Source organism: Watersipora subatra, chromosome 4 (genome assembly GCF_963576615.1).
Source record: "Watersipora subatra chromosome 4, tzWatSuba1.1, whole genome shotgun sequence".
Lineage (NCBI taxonomy): Eukaryota > Metazoa > Bryozoa > Gymnolaemata > Cheilostomatida > Watersiporidae > Watersipora > Watersipora subatra.
Genome location: NC_088711.1, coordinates 11,145,908 through 11,164,509, shown reverse-complemented (window position 1 = coordinate 11,164,509; position 18,602 = coordinate 11,145,908). Strand labels below are relative to the sequence as shown.

Genomic DNA, 18,602 nt, shown 5'->3' with positions numbered 1-18,602 from the left:
TTGAATCAGGAAGCTATCTATCTTCAACCTACATGTACAACCGTGGCTTCGGACAAACGGATGGACGAGCGGACAAACAGATGGACAGACACGGCTCTTACAGAAAATATTTTTTTATATATGGCCTGATTCAGTTTATTTAGCATTGACCAATTAAATAAAATTAAACTCAAATACTGACCATGGTGAAGGTCAATCCATCACAAGATAATATAAAATGCAATAATATTACATTAAATGAGGAATGCTCGTGAGTAAAGTATAGCAAATTTACTGTTGCTTAAAAACAGAAAATTCTAGAAAGAGGTAATTTAATAGTTATAAGTTAACCAAAGCTAAGGCATGCAAGCGCTGACTTTATGGGGTATATGATGTCGAATGATGTCATAAAGTGACAAGTGAGGTCAAGCGAGGGCGCTGTTAAACATCATCAGACTGTGGTCTTGTAAAAACAGCATTCAGTTTTGAGCTGGTCAACAGCTGTTATATTTCATAACATTTCTAAGAAAGACTCATATGACATATCTGTAAGACGTTAACATTTAGATAAAACATTCCTAACTGGTTATACAATACGTAGGCCTAAATTTATGGAAACAATAACTATTGTGCGGTATGCACGCGTGGTTACCATAGACACCTTGCAAAATAAAAAAACAATGGTTTTATTTTACAAAGAAATATTGCAACAATTATTTCACCCTAAACCATAACTGTCACGTACAACTTTAATCGTAATTTCTAGGTAAATCAGACACGCTGATTCCGATTTTGTACTCAACATAAATATTGGTCCACTAACTTTCAGAGTAATGAAGGCTTGTTTACAGCGCTTTAATATCGGTCTCAAAAACAACACGATCATCACAACAAGCTCCGCCCATAAATATGTGACGTACGCTAGCTTTTTAGGAACGGAAATTGGGGATGCTTAGTCCGAGTTAGAATGATAGATATAGGTGTCTTAAAACCCATTATTATCTACATTCAGCCTTCAAAATAATCTCAGTCTTTTATAAAAGGTAGTTAAGCTATTTAACATTGGATATTTAAAAATGAGCTCCAAAAAACGCTATAATAACGCTAGCTTGTGATAAAATCGCGTTATTTTGAGCTCATTTTTCTTGACGTTCAGCCTATTAAACATCCTGCAACAAGCTACGAGCAATGTTAGATAGCTTATCTACCTTTCATAAAAGACTGAGGTTATTTTGAAGGCTGAATTTAGACATCTCTATCATTCTAAATCGGACTAAACATCCCTAACTTCTGTTCCTAAAAAGCTAGGCTACGTCACATATTTATGGGCAGAGCTTGTTGTGCCGATTGGGTTGTTTTTGAGACGGATATTGAAACGCTTTAAAAAAGCCTTAATGACTTTGAAAGTTAGTGGACCAATATTTATTTTGAGTACAAGATCGGAATCAGTGTGTCTGGTTTGCCTAGAAAAAACGATAAAAGTTGTACGTGGCAGTTATGGTTTAAATTTCCAAACAACCAGCAACTTTAGATCATTCAAATGTCTCAAAAGACAACTATGGCAGCTGCCAAATTACGTCTTAGCTGCTAATTTCAGATTTTACTGAGTAAACATGCAAAGGTTTCAGGTATAAACACTATACACAGTTATATGTCTAATAGCGCATAAAGTAATGATTACTTGATGTGAAACACTTTTACTATTGTACAGGACACACTCTATATGTAACTACAAGCCATACCATTATGACAGCTAGTTGACACTCACCGGCAGGTTCATCCTGCTGCAGTAAAAGCATTGCAGGACCACTAATAGCTTCACCAGCTTCATTTGTAGCCATACATCCATACCTGCCTTGGTCAAGTGAGGTGGCCCTGTCTATCATGAGTCTGCCATCTGACAGCAGGTGGTACCTGCTCGATGGCTCAATGTCGTTTGTTATAACCTCATTTCTATAAGATACACATAGCTGAAAGTACATGATAGGGCACTTGAAACATGTAATAGCATGGATGTTGGCATCAGCAATCAACATAGAAAGTCTGTTGATTTGAACTTGTGAGTCAGTTATTTTCATATTAACTCTTGCGTCTGGTAGTACTTAGTCACCTACTACTGACAGTACTAGTCACTTACTACTGACAGTACTAATCACATACTACTGACAGTGCAAGTCACCTACTACTGACAGTACTAGTCACATACTATTGACAGTACTAATCACATACTATTGACTGTACTAGCCACTTGCTTCTAACAAAATTTATCAGTCACTCTTAGTTAGAAGCTAATTTTAAGAATTAAGTACTTGCCAAATGTAGTCTCTCTCACATAAATATTGGGCTATCTTACAATATTAAGAAACAATAAGTTTTGTTTAGTTTTATTGTCCAGGGTATATAATCGGTAGTTTTTGCACTGCGTCTTAGTTACAGATGAAGCTACATGCTTTTCATAGTTACCACCTGAACAACACCTGCACCAGGTTTTAAACTGGAGTAAAACCTGAAACACCAAAGGGCTGGTACACTAAGATGTTGCTAATTCTAGCTACTGTAGCTTAAAGAGTTGAGGTAAAACTGGATTTAGTTTCGCTGGCTCTTTAAGATAAACAAACATCGGCAGCAATTATAGACTTCTACTACTCACAGTTTGTACGCTGGTCTAAAATACGGTAATAATTTTCTGCATATTTAGTTATTTACTCATTGTGAAACCAAGCAATCTTTGGAGTTGGCTCCCCATCAGCTGCACAGTCCATGTAGACTCTGTCCCCTTCTCTGACCTCCACGTCAACTGGCTGGGCGGTCAGCTCAGGCCTCTTCATCCCTACGACTCTTGACACAGTTGGCACAAAATTTGAGATTTGGCTTACCGGGCGACCATCAGAGGCAACCGAGTGAGGAGTTGTAGTTGTTGTGAGAGGAATTGTGGGCAACTCTCGAGAAGCAAATGGGGGTGTGTCAGCTAAAGAAGTAGAGGTTACATGCAAGTGGTTTCTATAGAGAGATGACATACTTGTTGTACTTGGTTAACTATCAGTTTCATTCTCAAAAATCAAAAGAGAAAGTAATATAATGCTGCTAATAGAACTTTTGTCACAATCCATTTGTAATCCAATTTGTAATCCACTTCTTTGTGCTTTCAATGTTCCCTCTTTGCAATTCCCGCTATTTAAAAAAAGCTATCAGTGTGTAACCTTTCGATGAACAAACTTTTTAAAGTTCAACTGCCGATTCAAGGTTCTAACAGACAGCCACAATATCAGCAATAAAATCACAAATTTAATATAATAATACTAAATTTTTAAAATTTCAATTATTGCACTATCATAAGATAAATAAACAATTCGGAGAAACTAAAACAAAAATTGGTAAACTTACGGCAGTTAAATTGTTCATAAGCGACCTCGGTGACGGCGACACCATTCAGTTCATCAGGTTTAAAACAGGTTGCTGCAACTTCCATCAGATTAGTGTTGTTGGCTGCGTACGCCTTGAGCCACTTTAGTTTACAATCACACACGAGAGGGTTCGAGTCAAGTCGGCTAAAACAGTCAGTGTTGATATGAATGTTAGATATTGATATCAGAAGAAACATGGGAAGAGACTGTCAACATTTTTTGAAAAAGTTCCTGTTTGAATCACAATGTCAGCTGCCAACCAAAAACATTTCATGTAGAACACTGTTTTTTAACTAAAATTAATAACAAGTTTTACATTCCTACTGGTCAAATGTTTCTCACAACGTTTCACTAGCACAGACAGACCCTAAACATAATCAGGTGCTGGCTGTCATAGTCAGAAATAATTCAACTGAAGTCTTGCTGACTCTCTATTCAAACCGCACCTGCTTCTGTCAGCATTAAGTCTTGCTGACTCTCTATTCAAACCGCACCTGCTTCTGTCAGCATTAAGTCTTGCTGACTCTCTATTCAAACCGCACCTGCTTCTGTCAGCATTAAGTCTTGCTGACTCTCTATTCAAACCGCACCTGCTTCTGTCAGCATTAAGTCTTGCTGACTCTCTATTCAAACCGCACCTGCTTCTGTCAGCATTAAGTCTTGCTGACTCTCTATTCAAACCGCACCTGCTTCTGTCAGCATTAATTAAGTTTTTGTTTGATTTAAAGATTAACGTGCACAAAATCTTCGTAAGTTTTATTAAAAAGTATCGGGTATTTTTTCTGTCTTTTGCGATTATTTTTGATGCTTAAGGTAAACTGACTGCCAGCATGTTTCAAGATTAAAATTGACAAAACTTGATGGCGGTTAAAACGCTCGGATCAAGTGAAAGTGTGATTATGATGTCTATAGTTGCAAAGAGACTGACAGCATAGAGACGCGTCATGCTGCAACTTGAACGCAATAGCCAATATCAACTAAGCCACGATAGCAACTAGTGATGTCATTTCGCACATATTTTTTCTTTGAGCATTTTAACTGCGATCAAGTATTGCCGATTATAATTTTGAAACATCCTGGCAGTGAGATCACCTCAAACATCAAAAACAATCGCAAATGATAGAAAAATACCGATACTTCCTGATAGAATCTACAAGAATTTTGTGCAAGTTAATTTTAGTGCCAAACGATTTCAGCCACAAATATAATCATTTACTACCTCATGTTACTAACTCATGTTCTACAAAGTAGAAGCGCATAAGCAGAAGATTCTATCACGCTGCATATAATTATAAGCTTTCGGTCAAGGACAAACATAATTTTAACTTTCGAACTAAATTGAGCAGAGCCCAAGATAACACCAAGAATTTATTGCTATGCTGTCGGTACCAAAGACTCGCATCATCTAGATGCATCAGCTGATGTTATAAAGAACAAAGCTTCATAGCTTCATTATACACTTTTATGCAATCAAGATCTACTTATTATCTAGCCAGGAGATTGCAACGCGAAATTAAGCAATTAATTTCCCCGGCATTGAAAAGTGTGGGAGAACGGGAACGAAGTTAGCGTACATACAATTTCATCAAACATACGCGGCGGACGCTGAAAGACTAATTCAATTTGCATTGAACTTAGCAAAAAGTTATACGTGCCAGCAATACAAACAATGATCAGCAAACATAAACAAAAAGAGAGAATGCCTCAAGCGTTTGTGAGAATAAGATTACGGGATAACAATAGCCTGTTACCGCAAAGATCCAGTAAATGTTAGAGAGTAATTGTTCTTTTCGCTGGCTATAGACTAAAGATTGTGCAATAACCGCTCCTGTTTCAGACCTAAATTGAAGACAAAGTGAAGCAAAGCTATACATTTTCGCCTAACAATAGCCTTGAGTCTCTATGTTGCGCGTAGGCCTGGAAATGCTTGCATTGTGGACAATGAGTCTAACATTTCGCATCACTGGTAAGCATTAGTTATTTTAGGCACCTGACATTGCCTGTCACAATGTTTGACATCACGTTTCACTGACATCATTGTCACATTAGTTTTACCGCGTTTAATATTTATATATTAGAATTCTCACTTTATGAGGTTCCTTGCACTGGGCCATCGACGCAACTGGTTCATCCACAAGGTTAAATACAGTGTCATGGCAAAGTTTGAATGATCGAAAGAAAAGAACAACATTGATGTGAACAAAGAACTAAAATACATTTGTATATACAATACTTTATCTACTTACAATCTAGAAAGCTCAATGAGAGGAGTGATGGCAGCCGCGGGTAATGTTTTCAGCATGTTGTTATGGAGAAATCTGTAATAATAGTAATTATGCAAGAATACATTTTATTGGTATGAGAATAGATAATAATAACATTTTAAATTCAATAATAAAAGTCATTCTTGAATACGTAGGCTAAGAGGAATGTGGAGAATCTCAACATAACATGATAGGTAGAATGGAGGGGGCGATGGACTGGCCACCCAAACAAGCCATGCAGACAACAGGCACAGTAGGACAAACAGGCAGGGAAAACTGCTCCAAGTCAAATACATAGTGTCACTTAATAGCACTGTTAACAGCGCCAGAGGCGAGGGGTAAAATCCACTACAATAACCGCATATTTGGAAAGGATCAGATGAAAGTTGTCTAAGCTAAGTGCCCGAGGGCAATAAATTGCAAGCACTTACAGACGTTGGAGCGATACGAGCCCCTGAAATGTTTGTACATGTAAATGATCGATGTCATTTGAATGTACGTACCTGCAGAAAATATCATCAGACAACCTTATGAACACAGGGTTAATTATATTAACAAACACCTAGACTACTGACCACCGCATTACAACAATTAGCACTCCCATCCAAAATGATTCACTGCGAGCCAATTTCACCAAAAAACCAGTAACAGTCGCAGAAACATTCTCATCGCGATGGATGCGCACTATAGAGTATGCAGGTAGTTAGTACAATTAGGAGGTAATGAGGGCTAAACGTGTTGCATAAGGCCAGCGATTTTGGGGCTGCGTGAGAAAGAGGAGGAATGCAGTAAGTCAGCGAGGACCGAGTAACCTTTATATGTCCCTAGCCAAGATTTAAGAGTTAATCGGAGCCATTTGCTCAAATACTTTAGCAAATACAATAAGAAGTCTTTGATCATCAGCCCTCTTAAACGTAACAATACCTACTGCTTAACTTTATACTATCTGTCGTATCTACTACCCAGACGGCTGCAGCTATACGAGATAGACAAAAAAATAAGAAAGAAATAAAGGAATTAACTTTAAACATTAAAATGAAGTAAAAGCTTTTTGATGCATTTTTAGTTCTCAGCTTTAAGAACAGAAAAGCCCATGTTTAAACATGTTTCAAATATATTCATAGAATGTAAATGCCATGTTAGACAGGGCCCAGTTGATTGTACGCACCAATTTCTCATGTTTGAAGTGTTCAAATCCATTAAGCAATTGTAATATAAAAAAATTATGTAAAAATTATCTAGGCCATGCCTGAAATGGCACTTATATTTTATAATTCTATTTTTAGCGTGTGGCATTTCAATGTTTTTTGTTGTAGGAGCAAAGACAGCTGATTGGTTGAGATGTCAATCTGCTATGTAAGAGTTTTTTTTACAAAAGATGAAACAAGACAGTAGGAGAGAGAGCAGCCATACACAATGACACTCATACCCATGCACAACTCCATTAAGCATCGTTATACATCACATCACTCAAATTAGGGTCAGCCTAACAGATCAAAAAGGAAATCCATCTAGTCACAATATACAATTTAAATGGAGACACAATTTATTGTGAAGAGAGCCCATGATCACATAGACATAGGTTTGCAAAACAGAGAAGTGATTACATGCGCATAGAAGTGCCATAGGTTAAGTACTTACAGCTGTTCTACTTTACCCAGTCCAACAAAAGCTCTCGCTCCAAGAGATTTTAGCTTATTTTTGTATAAATACCTATAAAACAATTCACAAACTCGGTAAGGTAAAACTAGTCTAGACAATGTCTAGTGCAGATATCTAAAATGTTTACATTGGCTTCAACATTTACATGAATTTACTAACGTATAAAAAAGCAATGAGCCAGTCATACTCTATGTATCCATGACGCGCATCATGTCGATTTGAAGTTGTGCTACTGTGTGAATTAAGGGTTTCTATGGACAATCGTATGATGCGGATTGACTCTGGCGTCTTGTTGAAAAAAGGTAAGGAATTGTACGCTATAAGTTAATAATTAGCGACGCAAACACGTGAAAATCGATCGAAAAAGAACAACGAAAGTAATGAAAATGTTTAAAATTGAATAGCTGGCGCAGTGTTTTAATGCGCATCATTTGCAAGTACTGTTTCCATTATTCGCAAGCATGATGGATTTGGTAATGTTTTGCAAGTCGCAAAACTCGCTTAGCTTGCAGATTTATACCGTTTCCATGATCTGATTGACTTGCGGGTTGGCTCAAATTTGCGAATTATGCGCATCATGGAAACATAGCCATAGCGAGTAAGAAGGCAGCAATATACTCTCATTCAGCTAGTTTGTGTATAACAAACAGGAGTTTAGCTTCCATACAGATATTTTAGATTGTCCAGGCCTTTAAATGCCTCATCTGGAATTTCTTCAAGTTCATTGCTGTTCAACAGTCTACAAAGGAAAGCAAATTACACAAAGACAGTTTAAATATACATGCTTATAATTTAACTTATATATCAACCATTGAGTCGGTTGTCAAAAACCTATCAACTATGCAGTTGTATTTCATAAAGACCTATAGTGTATGAGAGATTAGGACCATTTCACAGATGTCCCTATACATTAGGTCACAGGGTTAGAAGAATTTCCTGTGCTATTTTAAGCAGCTGCCCATCCATCAAATTTTAAGCATCGACAGTAACTATGCATTGTACGATCTACAGAGGTATTGTTGACCATACCGACACTAGCGACTATAAGGTGTGTAGTACCAACACTTTTTCAATCATTAACCATGCTGACACTAGCAACTATAAGGTGTATAGTACCACCACTCTGTCAATCATTGACCATGCTGACACTGGTGACTATAATGTGTATAGTACCACCATTCTGTCAATCATTAACCATGCTGACACTAGTGACTATAAGGTGTGTAGTACCACCACTCTGTCAATCATTAACCATGCTGACACTAGTGACTATAAGGTGTATAGTACCACCACTCTGCCAATCATTAACCATGCTGACACTAGTAACTATCAGGTGTGTAGTACCACCACTTTGTCAATTATTAACCATGCTGACACTAGCAACTATAAGGTGTGTAGTACCACCACTCTGCCAATCATTAACCATGCTGACACTAGCGACTATAAGGTGTATAGTACCACCACTCTGTCAATCATTAACCATGCTGACACTAGCGACTATAAGGTGTGTAGTACCACCACTCTGTCAATTATTAACCATGCTGACACTAGTGACTATAAGGCGTGTAGTACCACCACTATGTCAATTATTAACCATGCTGACACTAGCGACTATCAGGTGTGTAGTACCACCATTTTGTCAATCATTAACCATGCTGACACTAGCGACTATAAGGTGTATAGTACCACCACTCTGTCAACCATTGACCATGCTGACACTAGCGACTATAAGGTGTATAGTACCACCACTCTGTCAACCATTGACCATGCTGACACTAGCGACTATAAGGTGTATAATACCACCATTTTGTCAATCATTAACCATGCTGACACTAGCGACTATAAGGTGTATAGTACCACCACTCTGTCAACCATTAACCATGCTGACACTAGCGACTATAAGGTGTATAGTACCACCATTCTGCCAATCATTGACCATACCGACACTAGCGACTATGAGGTGTATAGTACCACCATTCTATCAATCATTAACCATGCTGACACTAGCGAATAGTAACTATCGGCAAAAATTTTGAGTTTTTGAGCAGCCGAAGCAAATGAACAATTACTAAAGTTATGCATAAAGAAAAGTACCAGCTTATACGATTGATTAAAGATAAACTTGCACAATGTCTTATCAGAAATTATCCATATTTGTCTATTATTGGTGATTGTTTTTTATGTTTGAGGTCTGACTGCCAGGATGTTCCAAGATTAAAATCGAACAAACTTGATCGCGTTTAAAATGCTCCTATCATGCGAAAGTGCGCTCGTGGCATCTATATGTGCAAAGAGGCCTACGGAATAGAGACGCGTAACGCTGCCACTTGAGCCCAATAGATGATATCAACTATCGCAATGATAACAACAAATGACATCATAAAGCATGTATTTTTTTCTGGGCGTTTTAACCGGTATCAAGTTTTGTCAATTGTAATCTTAAAAAATCCTGGAAGTAAGGCCACCTCAAACACAAAAAACAATTACAAATGATAAAACATGCCGATAATTTCTGATAAAATCTAATGAAATTTTGTCTAAGTTCATTTTTAAATCTGAAATTGTCATAGCTTAGTAGTACAGTTTAATACACTCACAATGTGTATAGAGAAGTAAGACCTTCAAATATTCCTGGGGAGATAGTTGATATTCTGTTGAACCTGAGGTCTCTGTAAACAACACCGACAGCATGTCACTAGTAACTAAACGGCAACATGATAACATGATAACAATTGATAAATGGTGTAAATGTTCATTGCAGGACCCATCTCTAACCACAACACACTTTAAATTAAATATGAGGTAAATAGGAACTCGATTACACGTGGATATTATTTGTAGCTGCCTGGCTAAAGTTAAGGCAAAGTGCGCAATTGATTAAAGACTGTACGCACTTTTCTATGTCGTAAGAAGCAAGTGAGATATAAAATGAATGGCTGCCAAACAGCAAGCCGCCTCGGTAAACTTTTAACCACAGATATTGACGTATTAAGACTTTTCAGACAGCGTGCAGTTCTACCGCTGCCAAGTTTTATTCTCGTGACTCATTCTAATTAGTGTGAGAAATGCTGAGCAGAGGAAAGAAGAGCGCTTCCAGCAATTCCATTCAGCAGATGAGTGTAATATAATTGTTCATCCTTCCTTTGCCAAACGAGCGATAAGACAGTTGTACTCTAGTAAATAGTAGGTTACCTGTCATAGGTAGCAACGATCACTTCTGCCATACATTCGAATGCATACAAAACTTCAAAAAGTTGCCAACGTAAATATTTGCTGTTTAAAATACTCAAATCTGTCTGACCATCCATTATATTCCTACTTTCCCAAAAACACTACATCTTATACCAGACACTAACATCTTGCCAATTTGCATTATAGAACATCGATACGCAAAAATTTTTTTTTTCAGTAGGGTTAGGCCTACACATAATTTACTTTACTATTTCTTTGTCTCATGGTCTAACTTGCTTTAAACAGCGCTGACTTGCGTAAATAAAGTTTATAACTATCCAAAAATATTGTGACAGAGTCTCGCCCCAGATAATACAAATCTCATGTTTATAATTGGATCTTCAGTAAACACACTCGCTTTGCGATGGAGAGAATAACTCTGACAGTTTACTAAAACCATACGACTAACATTTAATCTGTTTAATATTCAAAAAATTAATTTATATTTGCAAGCCTACCTCGCTTGATAGTGATATATTAAGTATTAACCAGCTAGAACAGTCGTTCTTAACTTTGATGGACGGGATGAGCCGAAATCAGTTTCATACGAGCTTTCACCCAATTCTTCATTATTAAAAAATAAAATATGATTTTTTTCACACTCAGGACACAGGACTCAGGACCACAGTTTATGTTTGCACAAAATAAGCTGTGCATTAACATTACTGTGTTCAAAAAACAAAACCAATACACGGCAAGAACTCACAACGAATTACATATCTTTTCATGAAGACATGACCTCACAAATCAGTGTGATTTTTGCCTTTACCTTTGAGAGACCTCCACCGGAGACTGGCTCACTAATGTTCTCCTAATGTTCGATGAACCCCAGATTAAGAACCACTGAGATAGAATTTATACGTTCAATTGTACATCAACTAAATCGTGTCTTTGTTTATACACAATTCATCAGCTGAGTCTATTTCACTCACTCTACATTCAATTGCTATTGTCTAGTTCATCACAGAGCTGCCAATAAAAAGCTTCTTTCAGTCTGAGCTAGCGGCACAGGCATTCTTTGAGTCTATAAAAGTGCTTGTGTACATATATGCAGTCGACAAACTGCAGGTCAAATTCTAGTTAACAATTACCAGCATTAAAACAGCGACAGAAAACATATCTATACATCTGTACAGATATGTTTGCCTTGAGGTTTGTTCAGTATATAGATGACTATCAATAGATCTCGTACCCAGCTAGTTTTGACAGAAAACAAAAACTAACTAAAGTGGTTAACAATTCTGAGCACTGCAATGCCATAATATCTCCCCCACCTGCACTACCTGTCACGGCTATACCATAGTGCTTCCATCACCTGCACTACCTGCCACTGCAATGCCATAACGCCTCCACCACCTGCACTACCTGCCACTGCAATGCCATAACACCTCCACCACCTGCACTACCTATCAGTTAACATTCAAAATCATCTGAGAGCATAAAGATGCCAATAGTAAAACTACACATTTACATGTAGATCAATCCGGCCTAAGCACCCGGTGGGCAGATAGCAAATTATTCTGTGAGGTGGAGGTCGAGGCAGGTCATGAAGTCAAACAATTGTTATGAAATGTGATACTTCAATATGCAAACATTTAACTGAGTGTACCACGATGTGAATTTAACAGTACTCTCAATATCTCAACTCATTTCTGACAATGATATTCCTCTATCATTAATCTTCACACAAGTATAGTTACTATAAGAACAAAACCAATGAACAAATGTGTATATACATGTATATTTACTATAATATAAAGAACACAGTTAGTCCATTTGTTTCAAATTTGTAGCGAATGACTAATAGCTTAGTAGTCTTTATATTTCATATTATAGCATAATTCACTCTACACATAGTGCATTGAGTGCTTTTTCTTTATTATTCTTTATGAAACTAGTATTTTTAATGATATTATATTTACACCATATACAATATATTATACAATATTGTGTATAAAATCATACAGTATATTATATGATTTTATATATGTATTTATTTATATACAGGTGTTAGAGAATAATATAAACTTTCAGTTGAATCATGTACTGGTGTGTACATCACTAAAATATATCAGTTCAAAGAGTGACTCTTTATGAGTGGGCAGACCTGATTGTCATATATACACTCCGCAACAAACAAAACACACTACCTAATTGAAGTGGTTTTGATCCCTACCAAAATATTTGCTGCCATCTTACATGAAACTGGTATCTAATAGACCGTGAACCAATTTCCTTCAGAAGTTGGCTTAACTATATATACAGATGCATTTACGATTTATATGAAAATCATCCCCAAGGTTGTGTGCTGTATTAGAGGATACTAATATCCTTGTAGATTTGATTGAGTCCATTTTCTATCAAGTAATAAGGCTGATTTATACTTTCTAATAATTTTGTAACATACAGCATTGTTTAGACAGTTATAAACAATCACCTTACTGCATCCAAACAATACTTTTATTAGATAAAAGAATATATTGTAAATAACTTTATTCCAGGGCATCTCTTTATAGTAAAGATTAGGTAGCAACTGTCTTGAAGAGTCGTATAACTTATTTGCATATCACAAGTAAAAGGATATTGACTTATGTGAGAATATATTGAGAATACTCACAGTATAGCAGTTTCAATAGGCACACGAGGAACCTCAGTTAGCCCGACAAACATACACCGTACCACCATGCCATTATCTCTTTGAAAGCAGAGACAGGAGTCGGGGCAGCCAGACGGCTGAGCCTTTGCAACAGATATCCACACAAGCAGCAAAGGCAGAACTATCGAGAGTGTTCTTTGCGGCGTGTCGGATGTCATATCTCGAGCCATGCGCTGTCGTAGTTGTACAACCTCCAACCTCACCACTATCTTTTTCGTATGTTGCTTCGAAGAGGAGAAGTTGTTTTAAGAGTCGTGTTGAACCCACAGCTAATTGTTTATAAAGTTGGAGCAAGTGTGATTAGTTACAGGATTGCCTGCACTCTTTTACTAGTTCAACAGCTGCTCTCAGGTGACCGCACATTGCGTTCCCTAAATACATACCTGCCAATTACTAAGCAGTGAGCAATGAGTGCTCTAGCCTCAGCACCAGCAAGCATGTAACCTTAACAAAGCATGAAAGTTTTTAGACAAAGTGATGCAAGCAAACTAATATCAATGTATTTGAGGCTATATTTGAGTGAGGTTATCACATAGTGATAGCATACTACGCTGGCAGTCATTACCACTACATATTTATAAAACCATTGGCTAATCGCTGAGGAGGGTTTGTTTTGACAACCTCAAATTAAGAAATAGGGTGTACAGAAAAAGGAGGCTATTAAGTTTTAGCAAGAACTTTTTCAAATCTTTTTGACAAACTTTGAGAAAGTTGTTTAAAGTCACAGATCAGCACCTCCATATAGTTCTGACCAAAGCCTATATTATCATTCAGCTGACATTCAAAGTTTTCATGACAAATACCGCAGCAGCGCTGGTAAAATCATTATAAGTATGGAAAAAATGTTATGACAAGCACAGATGAATATAATAATAACTAAACAAGCTTTATTGTTGAATGTCAGAAACACCAAGTTATTTATTAGCAGCCTGTAATTCTTGTTGATAGAATCACGTCTTGGAAAGGTTTACTACTTAACACTAGTTGCAACTTATTCCAGTTAACAATAGGCTTTCCTTGTTTGAATAGGTTTGGACAAAAAATATATATGTTTATATAAATCATGTTAATATCAAACCCTGTGTCAGTATACTCATCTCCATCAACCATTTCATCCACCATGTTGACAACAAAAGAGTAGGAAATGGTCCTTTGGAATATATTCAAAACACAACAAAGTTATGAGAACAGAAGTTAAAAAGGGTAATTCTATTTCTATTCTATATAAATCTATGCCAACTGCGTTGCTAGGTGATAAACCAGGGTTATACATATCAATAAACCAGTTTGTGTATATGCTAAGGGTTTACAAAGTAGTGAAGTTTAGCAGGTTCTTTGCTTGCTGATGCGTTTCCGTAAATGTTATTGTCATGATTTTAAAATTTTGCTCGCGATAATTAATAATAAGAAATGATAAGCAAAGATGTTGCAGAAAAGTTGATACGAAACAGGCCAGTATTGTTGCCTTGTATCCGCATACATGTACAGTTTTACTGAAATGTGTACACTCTCTGGGCCAGTATTTTTGCCTTGTATCTGCATACATGTACAGTTTTACTGAAATATGTACACTCTCTGACACCAGATATCTAATGCTTCTCGCTATTACTCAAGTTATTAGTCGGAATGGAGTTGTGTTATTTAGATAAGACAACTCTAAGATAAACCATATAGAAGTCATGACAGAGTGCAGATGAGTATTAAACAAGATAGAAAAATTCTACAGGTTCTGATATTGATGACTAATAGTTGAATTACAGCAGAAAGCACGTGATGATAAAGGAAACGTTTGGCAGCACTGATTTTATTGATTCCGAAGATGTAATAAAATCAGTCAGCAACTGTCATCTTAAATTAGCGACAACAGCTGAACTATGAGCTATAGGAAATGATGAGTGCGTGTATTCCTTTGTCTACCAACTCACTCTGGCAGCTATAAGTCTGCCTCCTAAGTTTTCTCTAGCACTTCAGGCCATGTCCGTTTTACTTTCCAAAAGAAACCAATAATAGCCGAAGGCGATGTCTTACCTAATTGATTTATAATAATCGATAGAGTGCTACGAGCCGTTCGTTTTGGTGCTGTAGATATAATTGGTTAATCCAATACCAACAGTTAAAGAGAACAGTTTGTTCAGAAGAGAAGACAGAAAAGGCGACATGAATTTCTCATCTATAAACCATCAGAGTTGGATGATCTTCATGAACAACTGTGAGCTTATATTCAGGGTAAGTAGCAGAAGTGAATCTTTATGGCGGCCCATTCAGAAGTGTAGTTAGTAGCCAACTACTAATAATAAGCTACCACTAGTCTATATGACTTTTACCTTTGTGATCTATTGAGCACCCTGTGGTAATTTTTATCTATTATTTTATAAGCCACCATAAAAAATCGAAAAAGATGACCATTGCTTCAAATAGGCAGGAGTTGCAGTCTCCTGAGCTTTAATTAGTGGAAACTGTCAACCTTATCCACACATTCAATTATTATGCTTTGCCATCAGAGAAGTTAAAAAGACCCAAATGCTAGTGAGAACCAACAATCATTGGTGTTTCCACTAACAGTGTAGCTAAAACTTGTACTTTCATCTAAACTTTCATATTATACAGAAAGTTATGGCTAAAACAGACTGGTGTATTACAAACACGGGGCTATGTCATGCCCTTTTTTGAAATTTCAAGACCATTTTGGCTTATAAATTTACATAAAAAAAGTTGTGCACAGTAAATCATGGCTATTACAAACCATTGTACAGCATACTGAAGTTTAGTTCAGATATGCGCTGCTGCATGTTATACTGTATGAGTTTTTATATCTTATGCCTCAGTTATACATCTTGTACTTATGCATCTTGTAGATGTATCAGCTAAGAAAGCGGTCACAGATGTCTGAAGTTGAAATAGTTGAAATGGAAGATAGTAGCTCAAGTGGGGATAGTGGAGTACTAGGTATAGAGCCTCAGGCAACAAACCATGAAATGGAAGATGACAGCTCAAGTGAGAGTAGTGGAGTGCTAGGTATAGAACCTCAGGCTACAAACCTTGAAATGGAAGACGACTGTTCAAGTGAGAGTAGTGGAGTGCTAGTTATGGGCCCTCAGGCTACAAGCTATGTCAATAAAAGCTTTGAAGGCGATTACACTGCTGCTCGTTTCATTGTAAAGAAATATCAGGGCAGCGAACAAGAGACACAACTGGTCGACTCATCCATGCAGACATCTGGAGAATGGTGCAATATACTACATACTTTTCAGCCTCTGTCATGGCACAAACATGAACAACCAAGCTCCCTGCAGGTGATCACAGCAGAGACTGTCTGCCCACCTGAAGAAATTGAAATGAGGGTCTTTAACTCCACGAGGCTAAAGAGTCACAGTTATTTTAATAATGGCTATGAGATGGATGAGCTGTCTGTAGACAGTCCTCTGGTCTCCGGGGAACCAAATGCGACATTGGATTTGGCACCCTCTGAAGATGATTTGGCTTGTAATTATGGTAGCTCACCAAATGACTCTCGACAAGGCGGTAAAACGGTTAAATTTAGTTGTTGCCAAATAATCAACAGCGTTGATAGACTTCCAGAAGTTTCTACTCCGGTAAGTGTCATGAATATATTTAATGCGAGTTTTCAAACAACACAAAGGAGACTGCAGGCCTATCAACTTCGCTCTCCTCAAGCGAAATGGCACAGATTACGATGTATTCATCATGAGCAAGAGGTAAACAACTGGCAAACACACTCGAAAGGCAGTTTTTTATAAAGATATTAGAATGAATCGTGTTTAATTGCTAACAAGTTTGCACTTTATATTCATGAATAAAAATCCACTTACTCAAAGTTTTTAGTCAGTTCAAGTAACCAAAATATAACCATACAACCAAAATCAAATTATTTTACTTAATGGAAGGCTGTTTTAACAAATGAAAACTAAATATTAAGAGCAAAAAGATTTTTCTTCAATCAAATAATAAATTGTAAAGTCGCTTCGGTTTGAAAAGGATGCAATTTTTTGGGAAATATTATCAGTTGAAATGTTGATTAGGAGTTATCATAAATGGAACAACAAGAAAAGGTAACTCCAAGTGAACACCACGCGTTAATGTTCCAACAAAAGAGTAAGATGAGCTAGCATTGCATGGTCTCACAATGCCAGTTTTTACAAAGTTCCAAGTTTTCAGTTATTGCATACACTCACTATTGAAAATACTTCTACAGACATGATTGCTCTTGCCTGGTGCTTCTATAAATACTGCAAAACACCATCTCAAAAATGGATCTAATTTTGCGAATGCGAAAGTGTAGCTATAAATTTTAATGCAAAGCTTTGGTAGTCAAACAAAAACTTTGCATATATTATATGTTTAACAGTTGCGTGAGCATGATATAGACAAACATCTATGCCATACTATCTCTACTTCTTACAATCCACTACTATCACTCTATAATGTACTATCATTACTCTCTATAATGTACTATCATCACTCTCTATAATGCACTATCATCACTCTCTATAATAAACTATCACCACTCTCAGCTGTGCAAATGGTAACGAATTTATGTATTCAGTGTTTTTGTAAGCAGACATAGTAACACCCTGAGAAATATTATATTACAGGGATCTATACTCAGCTACGGTAGAACAACAAAAGAAGTAAGAGATGTAGCTTTTGCTCAGGCAAGGTACTCACTTAATTCTGTTAACTTTTACTTTAAAGTTACAGTACTGGACAACGGACGTGACAATTATATTGCTATTGGATTGGCATCCAAGGTACGTTTTCAGTTTGTGTCTAACTTACGTTTTATGTGATATTATTAATACTATGTACGCCCCTAATCTAATCTTATAGTGACATCTTCTAAAAAATTCTGGGTGTGTTAATGAATGAGTGCATCATATAAAACCTTTCTCAGAATTATTTTACAAAAAAATACTTTGTATTGCTAACTATTATTTTTTGCATCACTCAGAATCTTTCACACCAGCAAAGATTGTTATGGTTCTGTTATATCAGTTGATCAATATAGTGTGAGAGTCTCCTTAACCAGACCTTCTAAGTTAAAGGTTGGTGTCTATTTCTATTTTATTAAATGTAATTAATAATAATAATATTAATAATAATAACAAATAATAAATTAATAACAATAACTAATAATATTAATGTGTAACTAATATGAGTATTTTTCAAAAATAACACCAATAAGTGAAAATTACATGAGAATATGTAAGTTTCATGTGTTTGTGTAACTTACATGTACATGCATATGTGTAATTTGCAGGCAAATGTAAATATAATTTTATGGAAAGATTGGGCTTCTCTAAAATTGGCATAATCAAAGTTCCTACCTTTTTACTTTCTAATAAAGCTGGTTATTTCCGTCAGTCAACCATTTCAAAACAAAGACCA

At 36.6% G+C, this 18,602-nt stretch overlaps 1 protein-coding gene across 2 annotated transcripts in view; it reads right to left on the bottom strand.

The window, feature by feature from the left end:
• LOC137395267 (peroxidasin homolog) overlaps nt 1-8,003 on the bottom strand; it is a 28,409-nt gene extending 20,406 nt beyond the window's left edge. For both annotated transcript variants that reach the window (XM_068082136.1, XM_068082135.1), the window contains exons 1-6: nt 7,977-8,003; nt 7,289-7,360; nt 5,630-5,701; nt 3,364-3,527; nt 2,686-2,947; nt 1,748-1,932 (exon numbers count right to left, since the gene is read on the bottom strand). In XM_068082136.1, the coding sequence (XP_067938237.1) occupies nt 1,748-1,932; nt 2,686-2,947; nt 3,364-3,527; nt 5,630-5,685 (667 nt within the window). In that variant the 5' untranslated portion in view covers nt 5,686-5,701; nt 7,289-7,360; nt 7,977-8,003. The remainder of the gene's footprint in view (nt 1-1,747; nt 1,933-2,685; nt 2,948-3,363; nt 3,528-5,629; nt 5,702-7,288; nt 7,361-7,976) is intronic.
• Nucleotides 8,004-18,602: the final 10,599 nt, after the last annotated feature.